The 15,049-nt window shown below is 41.3% G+C and overlaps 1 protein-coding gene across 1 annotated transcript in view; it reads right to left on the reverse strand.

The window, feature by feature from the left end:
- Positions 1-7,227: 7,227 nt before the first annotated feature.
- Faf1 (Fas associated factor 1) overlaps positions 7,228-15,049 on the reverse strand; it is a 294,340-nt gene continuing 286,518 nt past the window's right edge. Inside the window, exon 19 of the mRNA XM_076935184.1 lies at positions 7,228-7,477. Coding sequence (XP_076791299.1) covers positions 7,394-7,477 — 84 coding nt within the window. The 3' untranslated portion in view covers positions 7,228-7,393. The remainder of the gene's footprint in view (positions 7,478-15,049) is intronic.

The following is a 15,049-nucleotide window of genomic DNA, read 5'->3' on the forward strand; positions in this document are numbered from 1 at the left end:
TTCAACAGAGTCCTTGGCACTCACCTCTGGAAATAAAAGCGAGTTCCCGTGTTCTCTACTGCTTCTTCTGACCCCCAAAGCACAAAGAAGTTTCAGTAAGGCTCGTTGTTGCTAACTTCTCAGAAAAGCCTTATGCAAATGTTACTAGTGTGTACTCATGGGAGGCAGGTAACATTTGCAGGGTCTGGACATCTGTGTCCAGAAGGCAGCCTCCATCCTGATGCTGTGGATGCCTCTCTCGGCTAATTCTGGGATCTCAGACTGGGAGGTTCACCTGCTCCCCAATGGAACTTACCCAAGAAGCAGTTTTGACTCTCTAACATTGGGTGGGGAGACTTTGGGTTTCCATATTTCTGGGAAATCCCTAACACTGAAATTGGTAGTTCCGAACCACTCCTATCTGGGCATTTTAACCTGGGTAGAGGCTGAGAATCAAATTTGTAAGGTTTCACTGAATGGATAAGCCAAGGCTAACCTCATTTTCATAAGACAAGGGACACTTAAATAATGCTGTTATGGTGAATCATTTTGGAACAAATACTTGTTGTGGAATCAGGCTCACACATAGGTCAGTGGTGTGTAGTATAGAGGCTGAGACTTCTGTCGTCCGGTCCCCCTGACCCACTCCTATTTTTCATCAGTGTATGGAATAGGGACTGTACATTACTCCTCATAGAATAGTTGGTGGTTCATTGGTAACATTTACTGTCAGTGTCCTGTGCCAGATCCCACAGGTGTGGACCTGTTACAGTCCAGTGGAAGAGACCTCTGTGTAAATAACCATAATAACATGATACCTGCTCTGCCAGGGAAACACAGGGATTAGAAGAGGCTTTGTGCTGTGGGTTCCAGGAACTTGCTGGAGAAGCAGTGCAGTGCTGGGCTAAGCTCTGAAGACAAATGGTCTGTGTTTGATATGGCTACTTGGTTTACTGGTTGCATGTGACCTTGAACAAACAACCTAACCTCCTGGGCTTTAGTTAGAGAGCATCAGTGAAGTAAAGAACAAATGAGTTGATACTAGTAACGCTCACAATCTCTGGCATATAACAGACAATATTTAAGTGTTCCTTCTATTACCAGTTCTTTATGATACCTGCACAGTAGTAGGTCTGTGCTGGGCAATACAAGTCACTGACTCCACTGTCAGGGGGTTTATTCCTTAAACAAAACTAGAACACTCTTATCCAGGAAGTTTGAAAGGAGTGGAGGGTGAGGAAAGAATTTCTTGCATTGAGGACACACATGACAGAGGGAAATGTGTGACAATGTTAACTAATGCCAATCTACCTGTGGGTCTAAAGTTCTATAAGCTGAAGCAGCCAGGGAGAGAGCTCACCAGTGAATAAAAGCACAGAAGTGAGCTTAGGGCACATGCAGGTCCCCAGAAACCCATTCCCCTCCCTGTTTCATGTCTCTGGATAGTGACTCAGTTCTCTAAGCTTTAGTTTTTATAACTGTAAGAAAGGACAGTAATAGTGCCAAGCTCATGGGGTGAGTCTGAAGATGATATGGAAAGAAAGTGCAGCAATCATGTTGGCCTTGCTTACTTAGGGAATCCAACACCAATTTCTTTTTTATCTCCCCTCAGTAAATAGCTGGCTTTGCTTCAGTAATTATACAGTTAACCTACAATGTGCTAGACTCTAGACTGGCTCTGGAAATAAAGATCAAGATATACTTTCTTTTTCTTCTTCTTCTTTTTTTTTTTTTTTGGTTTTTCGAGACAGGGTTTCTCTGTAAGATATACTTTCTTGGCCTTTCAAAGTTCCTAGATGAGTTAGTGACAATCTTTTAGTAGTTTAATGGCAGTATCTCTGTTCAAATTCAGCCAATATATTCACAGCTAGTGTGTTGTTTGCTTGTCATTTTGCTAGGTCTTGAGGATATGAAGTAATTCTAGTCTTTTGTGGGCCTTACAACCTGTCTGAGGAAGGAGGCTGTGATGGTTTGAATATGGTTGGCCTAGGGAGTGGCATAGTTAGATGTGGCCTTGTTGGAGGAAGTGTGTCATCATGGGCATGGGGTTTAAGACCCTCATCCTAGCTGCTTGGAAGCCAGTCTTCTCCTAGCAGCCTTTAGATGATGAACTCTCAGCTCTTCTTGTACCACGCCTTCCTGGATGTTGCCATCTTCCTGTCTTGATGATACTGGACTGAACCTCTGAACTTATAAGCCAGTGCCAATCAAATGTCCTTATAAGAGCTGCCATGGTCATGGTGTCTGTTCACAGCAGTAAACCCTAACTAAGCCAGAGGCCATGAACTGAATTATGGTTCAGAAAGATGCAGCACTATGAAAGGGCAGCACCAGGCTGAAGATTCCCAGCACAGGTATTTGACCTGTGGTGTGAGGGTGAGGCAGTGGTCAAGGAAAGACAAGGAGGGAGCCAAGTCTACATGGAAAAGTGAAGGATGGAGGCTGGTAGGGTCTATGAAGGTAGTCCTATGTATGGCCAAAGATGACAGAAAGCTGACACACTCAAGAAAATTGCTTAAAGTAGAATGTGTTGAGGGCAAGATTGGAGATAGAGGTGGGGAAGGAGGTAGGGTAGATAACAGGAGCTTAACTCCAAACCAAGAATTAGGGTTTTAGTTGGAGGGCGCAGGGAAGCTTTTGAGGACAGATGCAAAGATGATGACAGGCGTGGCAAGTGTTTTGAGAACCCTCTGGTAGTGGTGGTGAAGGGTGTAGAAGAGAAGGGACTGGAGAATGCAGTTTTATAATCTTAATGAATGATTAAACTCTGAGGGGGAAAGTGTTATAGTGGGATAAAGGATCAATGAATGGATTTGAGGGTCCCATATGCATTAAATATTGCTTAAATTCTGGCTTTTGACACATTTCTTTGATAGAACTAGGTACCTTAAGAATGAGTCAAGAGAGCCAAGTTGTCTATTAAAACATGGCTTTCCTCTTTCTAGCATCCATCCTTCATAATTACAAAGTCTTGGTAGTGTGATTGTGCTTCCCTTGAGTCAGCATTGCACTGTTGCAGACATGCAGGAATTGGGGTTGTGTGTCAAAGTGGGTAGATGCAGAACTCTGTTCTGCCCCTCAATGTGTATGGGGCTGTGACAATTGCTTTGAAATGTCTTTGCTGTATGAAGGATGTAGAAAGTTGAGAACATCTATACACAGGGTTGTTGTGAGGTGAGAAGGTTTGCAATGTACTGAGTACTTTCCTAGGGCTCTAAAATACAGAACCTCCTGAATTTCTTTTTACTCTTTCTTCCATGTCTTTCCCCATAAATGGCCACTTCTCATGGCCACCATACACTACTATAATCCTCCAAGTCTGCAGAGCAGATAATAGCTGTTCCAAATGCTTTATAGGAATGCATTGAAATCTCCTAAAATTTTATGAACAAGTTTTGTTAGCATTTCCCTTTTTTATAGCTGAAGCACAGTGAGCCAGGAAGATGAGGTGACCTCTCCAAGACAAAGTGCTAGTTAGTGTGTGGACTTGGTACTTGCTCCCAGGCAATACGGCTCCAGAAGATGGGCTCTAAAGCACATACTACTACTAGGCAGAACAAAGAACCACAGCTAACACACTGTGAAAGAGTTAAGAGGTGAAAAAGGGCCAGGCTTCTTTTAATTGTAATTCTTATCAAACTTTCAAACTGTAATAGAAACTGGGTTGGGTGGTACACACCTTTATGTCAGCTCAGAGGCAGAGGCAGTCGGATCTGTGAGTTCCCAGCCAGCCAGGGTTTACAGTGAAACCCTGTCCCAAACACATTTTTCAGTGGAGGGGAGCAGTGTGAGTGGTAAGGACTCTTCATTGTCTTTGAAAGCTGATTATGTGAGAAGAGCAAGAGATACTAAAGGCACAGGGAGGCTCAAGGCAAGCAAATTGACTGGTAACATCTAGTCATCTCTAGGAGCTTCTTTTAGATACAAAATGTGGCTTGATAATAGAAGACCACACAGTTTCAACATCCCAATTAGTCTGATATTGTTTGCTTGATGCAAATGGTAGCTCTTTGATTTTGCTGGTTAACAGATCCCACTAAGAATCCAATGAATAGAGATTCTCTTTCCAGAAGATCACACTTCTGCACACAAAAAGAGGATTTCAAGAGCTATGCCTGCGGTGAACTTAGACAATCTATAGAACAATGAAAAGCAAGAGGATAGAACTTGAGTCTTGATTCTTTTACTAAGATGTTGGGGACACTAGGCAAGTCATAGCCTTTTGAGCATCTTATGCAAAACAGATTATCTCTGGCTTGGTCACAGCAGTGGACTGATCAGGATTCTGAAAGGTGAGGTGAACTGTATACAGTGTTTTCTGAATGCTGCCAGGATATAGAGGTTCGGACGGTTTGCTCACCTTCTGGTCATACAGAGCTAGGGCTAAAGTGCACACACACAGGAAAACATCTTAAGAATCTAAAATGATTACGTGAGAAACAAATGTGAAGGGTTACACAGAAATGCCTAAGTAAGTTGCTTCTGGACTGAATCAGGACTCTTTGTCTTACCCTTTCATGGGATCCTGAACTAGGCAGCTGAATGGGATGGAGACAAATAAGACTCTCTCCTGCATCCACGAGGAAACATGTCAGAGATCTAGTCTCTGAAAAGCAGCCTGCTGCCTGGCATACCCAGGTGAACATATCTAGCTTTAATGCAGCTACAGAAGTAATGTTTTTAATTTCTTTGGCTAAACAAAATCTACAAAACCTTAAGTCTCAAGCCCTTGCATGAGAAAGACTCAACAAGAGTGTTCCCATCCATTCAGGCTGCGAATGCTTTTGACTCAGATGAACACCTACCTGTATGGCTCATCAAAATGCCCAGGGTCAGATCATGGTGGCTTCTAAACCAGAAGCCTCCCTAAACAACCTGCTAAAGGCAATGGGAAATTGGCATTGCTTCCTCAACCTTGTACACAAATTCTTCAAAGACATAAATGAGAATCCAAGAACAGAGGGCAGTGATGTAGATTGGGGGATGATAAGACATCCTGGAGGTCACTGGAAGTGGCATGGCAAGGAGTATGGAGGAAATGTATTGATGACCTCACTGTGAATGGAGGCTGGCATGTACAGCTCAAGGGAGGCCTACGGCTACGAATATGACACTGCTGATTCTGTGGTGATAGCAAGTCACTTTAGCTCTATGCTCGCAGAAGACAGTTTCTAAGGCTCTGTCCCATCTGGAGCTCAGTCGACCAGACTGCCAGGAGCAAACAGTAACAGGGCCTAGAGAACAGAAATTCAGGAAGCTGAGCATGAGAGACAGAACTTTGTAAGGCAGGGTTGAAAAAGGGCTTGTCAACTTCACACACATTCAAGTAACATTTAATAACTGTTACGAAATTGGTTTCAGAGTAAAGTCTGTATGTTGGTATACAGAAGTGAACAGGAATAGTAGGGAACAATGGAGTGAAGCCACATCCAAACCAGAGGGACAGGTCAGACATAAGAACTCTGAGATTGCTCTCAAACACCTGCCCACACCCTGGCTGCTGTTTTTGACTGCAGTTTGAGTTCAGGGATATGGCTTCTCATAGCAGCTATAGAACAAAGTTTAGCTGGAAAAAGAAGAGCTGGTGCCCTAGTCCAGCTGCAGCTTCAGAAATGACATCTTGTGGTGCCACTCATTGGGAAGGAAGGAACAGCACTGGAGAGGAACTGCTTAGGTGGAGCTCCCCTCACATGGACTCCCTTTTCTGCCAGTGGGCAGATAAATCGCACTGGTATTGTGAACAATCTCTTAGAAGACTTTTCAGAGGATGTTCGTGGCTGAGCATCAGAGAAAAACAGGTGAACTTCCTTGGCCAATACTTTTTGAGAAGAGAGAAAAGTGACCAGACACATCTTCAGCTTTGGTTAAAGTCTTTTTAGAACCCCATAATGGTCCCAGGGAAACACACCTAACACACTTACAAAATAACCAGACTGGTAGGTCAGCTCTTAGGATAAAGACTGGAGATGACACAAAAAAACACCATAAAGAACATTTCAGGACTAAAAGACTATGAAGATATAAATAATATTCTTATGAACTACCCTAAATCTTAAATCCATAGATTAACAAAGTACACGTCTACTACTAAATCAAACCCAAGATTACTATGTATCAATTCTGGCAATACATGTATTCTAGGCTAAGCCCCTACATTTGCTCTCCTAAATATATGAAGTCTGAATTTTTAGCCAAAGAATGCAATTCCTTTTATTTGGGATATAAATTCAATATCTAATATTAAAACATTCAGAAACTAAAATCATAGCTAGAGCAAGTCCCTTATTGCAAGAGAGCCCACGGGGCAGCTGATCAGATTTTGGCAATGGACAAGGTGTTTCAAACACCAAACGCTGGCTAGGTACTGTGGGGTATGCCTGGAACCTCAGCACTTGAAAGTGAAGTAGATTACTACAGGCGTGAGGCCACACCTCTGAGCTACATAGTGAGCTCTGTCTCCAAACCCTAAAAAGTAAAAAACAAAAATGAAGAAACAAACAAACAAACAAAAAACCACTCTACCAAGTGACAAGGTCCAGATGTATAAAGTAGTGGGAGACAAGGCAGGAAACTGTGTGTAGTATGCATGGAGACACTAGCAACTCGGGAGCATGTATCTAGGAAGTTCTAAGTGCCTCAATACAAGCTGAAGAGCAGCTTGCCATGGCTGGCCTATACCAGTCTTGGTACCAGCACTCTCTGCACGAGATCTCAACACACTGTGTACTTGAATAGTTTCCCAAGCTGCAAGGAAACAAACAAACAAACAAATCCCTCCAAGATGGAATATGGAGCTCATAACAGGAGTATATAAATACCTTGACTATATAACAAAAAAATCTCAGTAAAGGAGTCAGATATATGATACACTCCTCTACCTGAAAATGTCTGATGTTCAGGCCAAAAAATGTCCCATTTGACTTTTTTTCTTTTCTTTTTTTTTTTTTTAACTTTGCCTTTTAAAATTAGGTGATAAACTTAAAATGCAGTTATAGACACGAAAAGCCAGAGGGTATGGGCCCTGGCTCAATGAGACATATCAAATATACAGACAGCATCCTGATGTCAAGGACAGAAAGAACTGTCCTGGACAATGAGGGAAAGATGGGTTAAGTTCCCCCCAGGGCCACTCACACACAACAGAACATTAGTCATTAAACAAGGGAGAAAGGCAGGTATGAGGAGAGGGCAATGGAGTTGTGGTGCTCCATCATGAGGAATGGGGAATATATACTCATGGATGGGAAATTTTAAGTAGCTATGTTTATTACTTTTTTCCAGCAATCTTGCAAGAGGCAGAAGTGTGACATTGAACTGAGTGACATGAGCATGTAGGTGGGTTGGTGAGGAGCCCATCTCTTGACACGTGCCGCTGGCTTGTCAGGAGTGGCTGCTTCCACCACTCAGTCATGTTTTACTCTTTTGCTTGAAGGAAAAGGGTTTCTTGAGGGAACAAGTTTACCTCCAATAATGACTTATTGGGGTCTAGCTGAGTTACCTGAAAAGAAAGAAAACACATATTCAGAAATCTGGAACAAACACATCAATTTTCAGTCTTTTACACACAGGCATGAACACATGCAAAGTATCTTATTTGATCTTAAAATAATTCTGTGTACTGCTGGTGGTGTTGATATGTTCTCTGAGGAAAACTGGGCCCCTCAGAAAGGTCATATACTACATTTTTAGCAAGTAGGGGAGTTAGTACTGCCTTCAAGGTACAGACTCAGCCACTTCCTGGAGATGTACCTTGCCTCTTGTGCTTTGGGGAAAAACACAGGAGGGTCCATCTGGTTAAACTGAGTGATGTATGCCTGAGACCTCTAATTGGTTAACCTCTCTCTCTGCTTGTTGGGACAACTAAACATTTAGAAGGACAAGGGTTAGGTTCTTCCACTAAAATTACATATAGCAAACTACAGAATGGCCATTCTACTGTGACCAGAGATGACTATATCCCAGGGATGACCCCTTGGGAGACATATCACAATCTCCTGATTGGGGGGTATATGTAGTTTGGAAAGATGAGGCAACCACAGAATTAATACACACACACACACACACACACACACACACACACACACACACACTCAACTACTGAACTGTAAAAGTCAGATGAAATCTTGATACTACCATGGGCTATGCTACATGAGAGATCTTAATTAGATTTTTGCCCTCCCTAAGCCAAGGCAGTGATGGCATGTGAAGGTTTATGAACCTAAGAGAAAGAAACAAAACATTCATTAAAAGGGGTCCTGAGTTCTGAAAGGCTAAAAATACTAGGTTAGTAGAAGATGTAGGATTTGAAAATAGGGAGAGTCTGGTTTAAGTCACAGTGGTACAGGCTGATTTAAACAGTGGTGCGGCTTTGTGACTTATAGGACTGATGAAGATTAAATGAGAAAGAACATAATTAGCACAGTGTCTAGTACAGTGTAGATCATCACACTATGCTGTGTATGAGAGCAACTGTAAAGGGAGATGGATGTGTGGGCAATGGGCTGCTCTGAGCATGCGATGGATGGTTAGCTGCTTTCCTGCCATACCTGAAGCTGCTGCTCTGCTATTTATATGAGCTTTGGGACCTTGAGTAAATAGTATGGGCAGGCAATTTGTCTGCTCAACTCAAGCCACTCATAATGAGATGACTCTGCTTTCTTCTTCCAGTTAGAGAAGGGGAGGCCCTGGGGACCAGGGCTGGGTGTCAGAGACAGACTAGTAAGTTGATATAGGGGAACACTCTCTTTAGTGTATCTAGACAGAAACTCAGTATGCCCAGGAGGGTCTTTAAGGAGATATCTCTAACACTAGGATTCTTTCTGCTTATAAATCTTGCCCTACTATTACCTCTTGGGTACTGGGCAGATGGGCAGGCAAAGTGGAATGGAGGGCCTAGTCTGCTGTCTGTCTTCCAATGCGCAGGGAGGGCAAGCTGCTGGCAAATGTTTACCTACTTCCCCAATTAATGTACAATACTGCACTGGCTTCTGTCAACAAACAGAGCTATGCTGCCTCTGCTTCAGACTCTTTGGCATTTTCTGCCCAGCTGCTTCTGCTATTGTTCTTAATTAACATGCCAGAGCTCTTCCAGCATCTTCTACTTTGTTATTTGTGGTTTGTAAATATGATGCTTATTGAGAGAAACCAAAAACTACATTAGTGGCAAAGCTGTGAGAACAGGCAGGCAGATGTGTTAGAAGGCAAAACAGCAGAGAGGCTGGAGCATCAGGCCTGTGTGGCACCTACTTGGGTGGTAGAAGTGCAAGGTAAGAGATTCATAAATGCCCAGTTAAAATTCTAGATGTCACTGATAAAACAATCAAAAATTTCTTGGACGTATATTACAAGCCAAGGACTTCCAATATATTTCTCAATTAGTCCATAAAACAACCACCACTCAAGGTTTCAGAGGTAAGAAACTGAATTTCAACGTAGCTGCCACTTGTTTAAATACACCTTTCCTTGTAGGCAGTCTGGAGAAGTCATTCTCCAGCTTCAGTGACTACAGTCAGTGGACTGCTTTCAAACAGGCACAGCTCTGTTGCAACAGGTTCTCTCAGAGGGTCCACATGAGGCCACCTTCAACCCTACACTCTAAAGTTCATTTTATTTGTTTAAGTTTTTTTTTTTTTTTTTTTTTACTATCTAGTCTTTTAGTTTTCTTTCTTTTTTTAATCCATTTGTTTAGTAAAACAAATTATTCTTACAACAGTAGCACAACTATTGACAACAATAATATCCAATAGTTTATAAACTTTCATCACACACTGAATATATTAACTTATTTAATCTTCACAGTAATCCTTGAGCTAAGTATTGTTATTTCCATTTGACAGGCCAGGAAACAGGTTTAGAAAGGCTGAGAATTTGTTCAAGGCCACATAGCTAGTAAGTGGAACTTGTTATGTAGACCAGACTAGCCTCGATCTCCTAACAATCCAACTGCCTCTGCCTCCCAAGTGAGCGTGCTGAGAACCATGCTTTAATATTGTAGTTGCCACTCTGCTTACCCTGTAGAGGAGTACCTGAACTCAGCAATACTTTTGGGCCAGTGTTAATGAGGATATAGAAAACATGATACAGAAGCATACACTGTAAAACATACAAAGTCTTCTTTTCTTTTTCATATCATTTGATCTAAATGCTAGTCTTGTAACTAGTGTTATCCCTAGTTTACAGATAAAAACCATAAGATTAAGAGATTAAATGAAAGTAAAAAGTAAAATTAAAGTAAAACAAAAATAGATTAAATGAGCCTCACTGTTAATGAATTAATTAAAAAAAATAAAAATAAAAATAAAAATAAAAATAAAAAAAGCCTTTTGGTATTCTATTGCCCAGTAGTGTGACTATAGTTAACAATAGTATATTATATAGTTCTAATATCCAGAAGAGATTTTTTTATATTTGACTTTTAAAATACTGTTTTTACCAATTCTTTGAGAACTTTATGCAATGTATTTTAATCATAGCAATCCCCTTCTTTAACTTTTCCCAAATGCTTACCACTTTTCTACCTATCCTACGTCATGTGCATGTGCTCCCCGTTCCCCTTCAACTCACCAAGTCCAGTCAGTATTGGCTGATTATTCATGGGGTCTGCCCTGTATTGTGGTCCATATATCAGGTGTCAAACCATTAAAGAAAACTGGCCATCCCTTTCCTAGCAATAATTAAATGCCAGTAGTCAGCTTGGGGACTTCAAGTCCATCTCCCTTCTCCACACTGGGATTCTAGCTGGCTTGACTTTGCCCAGGTCTTGTGCATGGTGTCAGAACTGGTATTCATATATGCACCTGTACTGTTGTGTCCAGAAAGCACTGATGTTTTGGACTCACCCAAAATCTGCAGCTTTTATAATCTTTATCCTCCATCTTCCTCATGATCCCTGAGCCTTGAGGAGACTGTCAAATTATCTGTGGCTCTATTGCATCAGTGGGCATATCTTGCCAGGCAGGTGTTAATGCAGACTGCAGGGTTTACTGCTAGGTGAGACTGAAGATCACCTTCCTCTTTCAGTAGAGTCATAGCATTTACCAGCACCATGAAAGTCACTAATAGGGATGAAGCTTCCAGTTGAGGACCAGCTGGATTTCTCATATTCTGTGACTCAAGTATGTGATAAAGAATTTTTTCTTTTTAAATCTCATTACAAAGAAATGTTAACTCAATGGGGTAATGGATATGCTAAGTATTCTATTTTGATTATTACATGATGTTTGAATCTATCAAAAAATTACACTGCATTTTATAATTTGTAAATGAGAGGACACTTGGGGAAGCAGGATACCAAGCTTTTCCCAAGCAGCTAGCTAGGGGCCATATTATAAAAATGCTCTGCAGTGCTCTAGGCCTCATTTGAAGGGCATGATGCATGCAAGGGGAGCTCTCTTGGTAGGGAGGAAAGTAAGTCTGTGTTTCCTAACAACAGCAGAGGACAAGAGAACTGTGTGTGGAGAGGGTACAAGGAAGTGGTGCTGCTGCTGCTGCTGTAGAGGCACAGATGAGCTGTGCTGGGCAGGAGTCTCTCAAGTCTGGTAAGTAGAAGGCAAGGCAGTGTGCTTGGTGAGGCTCCAGTACAGAGAGCCAGGATGGTGAGGCCAAGGTCATGGGAAGCAGAACTCTTTAGAGAAGCAGCAGGTACTAACATGGCTAATAATGGTCACAGCTTTTCTTCTTCCTCCTTCAGGTATTTATTTCTTGCTCTCAGTCATCATCAGAGCAGCAAACATTTCCTGTGAGTTGGGTCCATACACCTGCACTTTAGATTATATGTAGTCTCTTAACTAGTCCTCAAGATGGCTTTGTGAAATCAGTACTAGTTCTATCTTGGAGATAAGGTCACCAAGGCTACCTCGTCCACTGTTGTAGAGACTAAAGTTTTAAAACCAGGTTTGGCAAACCAACTTATGAACAGACTGACTTGGGAGGGAAGAGGAAAATCTGTTGCACTTAGAGACATCCAAATACAGGCATATTTACAGATGATGGTAAGAACTAACATTTTCTGAATGTTTATTTCAAACCAGGCAATCAATGACATACTCTGCATTTATAAAACTAATTTTTATAATAGTCCTCCAATGTTGGCAGAATGATTATCCTTATTTTATGAGGAAATTAAGTTACAGAGCAGATTGTCTAAAGTATCAAAGCTATTAAGGGCAGACTGTGAATCAAGGGAATTTAGCTTTGGAATCTACTGAGTTACTAGATCATATGGCTAGAGATAACTACCTACATAAAGAAAGAAGTTGAAAGAGAGGACCCAGAGTTTCTTTTTAATCAAGCTTCCAGGATACAAGATCTTCACTTAAACAATGGCAAAGAGACAAAGGTCATTTAAAAAAAAGTCCTGAAATGTTTATAAAATACAAATACAAAAACCCAATCTGAGTTTTGTCTTTTGCCATTTACCTGGGACTTTACTGAATTATTGACTCTCTAAATCAACAGAGAATGAACACTTTGGGATTCCTTGTGGGAGGAGGGGTGTTCTCAAATAAGAGGTACAGTTTGACTTTATAGTTAGCAGAAGGATGTCAACCATCCTGATATTTTCTTTACTGAACCTGGGAAACCTGAATGGGTATATTCTCTCATTCAAACAGCATTTCTAGCAAACTGACTCTGTAAAACGTTTATGTTAGCACAGATGGGACATGTTCTCTGCCAAACAGAGCTTTTCTTTGCTATATCAATTTTCTCAGCAATTTGAAATTTTATATTCATTTCCCCCTATGACCTCCCTGGGCTTCATTCAGTTCCTGTTATAAAGTCAATACTGTGTTATGATAATATAACTAATGTGACAGAGTCTCATCTTGCTACATTGGAAATCTCAGAATGTTATGCTGAGAAAACGCAGTAACTATCCCAACATTCCAGACCTTCATTTTACAGGTGGGCAACTTGAGACCAGAAGTCAAGTGACTTAGGTGAAATGGATGAGTAAGAGCATCACTGTATGTTATTTCAGGGTTTCTGACATCTGTATGGGAGCCCTTTTTCTTTTCTTTTTTTGAGATAGGTTCTCAACCTATGTTGCTCTTTACTTGGTATTTTCTAAGTGCCACACACTATGCTAATTATCTCCATATTATCTAATCAGTGATTATCATAATTCTTTAAGAACCCCTCTTATTCTATTTTATGGACAGAGTAAAAATTGATATTTTTATTAATGTTGAAGAATCCTTAAAAATTGGCATCTTGTCAGGGATGCCTTGGTGACCTTTCCTGGCCTTGGTGTTCCTAGTGGTGGCTTTGGTCACTACACTATTAAGTGACAATGTTAATGGGAAAGCCCAAAGGTAACAGAGGGGATTCTAACCCGGGTAAGGTAAAAGAAGATGTTCTTTAGTCTAAAAACAGGAGAAAATCAAAGTATGCGGACCAAGCATAAACAAACAAACAAACAAACAAACACAACCCCCCAAAACAAAACAAAGTACCAATACCAAAGGATAGTCAGGTCTCTCCCTGAGACTAGGCCCTCAATTGATCTGAAGGCAGAATTTCAAGTAAACAAGTGGAAGTTCTGCTTTACAGAAGAGTAGTTTATAAGCCTGGGGTCCACAGAAGCATAAACAACATAGGCAAATTCACAGATGAAGATTCTGTTGTAGGTTTAGATTTTTTAAAACCTACTTTTAATAAGGGTTCTCAAATGCTTCAATCCCCCTTCTAGCCCACCATCCAAAGGCAGGGGAGAAAAGATGGTAAACAGGACAAGAGGATGTGGACCTGTTTAGAAGTAGTTCCTTGGGGGTGATCCCAATCTGTTTGTCCAGATACCAGTAGTCCAGTCCAGTGCACTAAGATCAGGACAGCAAACCAGTTAGCATCAATGGCACATCTAACAAAAAAAACTGCCAGTACTCTGCCACCAAATTGGCACAAGTCAGAGGCAATGACCAGGACCAGCCAAAATGCCAAGAGAAATTCTCTGCTGTAACTTTCTCAATAAAAATAGAGATTAGCAAAGAGACCAAAGAAATGTGAGTATGTAGTGTTTTGAAAGCGGTAGGCAAACACTCTTTAGAGGCCAATACCACACCCGACAGCCAGGTCTTCATAATAGGTCTCTAGGATGTCTCTGATTAGACTGGGTCACAACACTAATTAATGACCGTGGCACTGAGAAACAGGGAAAAGATACCTGCATACTGGTTAGGTTTAGAACTGTAAAGTTAAAAGCCTTCTGAGAAATCCTAATCATTGTTTGCCCCAGAATCTCACCATTAGGCACAGATTAAGAACAAGTGGATTTTGCACAACTCATAATCTCTTATGAGAGGAGACACACATTTCTTATCTGCAAGATGGTGACAGCATTGCCCAACACCCTTTCAATACACCATGCCCTCCTGGGTCCCTCTTCCACATTTGTATATGGAAGAGAGTTGCACAAAACCTCCCATCATGTCACTCTTATAGCTCTTAAACAATTTCTTATTAAAACAGGGCAATCCTTTTCTGCTCAGCCTTTCATTTTCCCTGTCTGTAAATGGGTGTTGGTGTTTCTGACAAGGTTCTTTAGGGCCTTTAATGGTAGGCATAGCTAGGAAGGCAGTTTGGAGATAGAATATAAATTTCTAGGTAGCATAAACTTCAGAAAAATATTCCCCCCCTGGCTGCAGAGAGGTCATTTAGTGGTATGTTCAATGTGTCTTCAACAGCAGAATGGCTAGGGAGAGACTGAGTATTCTGCATGCATCTTAATACCCAGGTAGGGCCATGCAAGCCAGTGTGTTCTTAGTTCTGCACACAAGCACCACTCAAGAGCTGGAGCTTTGAACAGGAGTTAAAAGAGTTGAGTCCCTAACGACATACAAAAGACTTGCTGGTGCGATTTATTCTGATGTATTTACTTATCCAATTACCAAAACAGCAGGAGATCATTAAAATTTCTAGTTACCAGATGCAGCACGTTCAATATCTTAAATGTTACCAAGGCTTTCTCTGAGCTATTTTGATATTACACTTCATCTGCCCAAAAGCTTATGAAACTGGAAGGCAAGAACCATGAACAGTGCAGGAACATCCTTTGAAGGCTTGTCCAGAAGGT

The sequence above is a fragment of the Arvicanthis niloticus genome, chromosome 5 (genome assembly GCF_011762505.2).
Source record: "Arvicanthis niloticus isolate mArvNil1 chromosome 5, mArvNil1.pat.X, whole genome shotgun sequence".
NCBI classification, from domain to species: Eukaryota; Metazoa; Chordata; class Mammalia; order Rodentia; family Muridae; genus Arvicanthis; species Arvicanthis niloticus.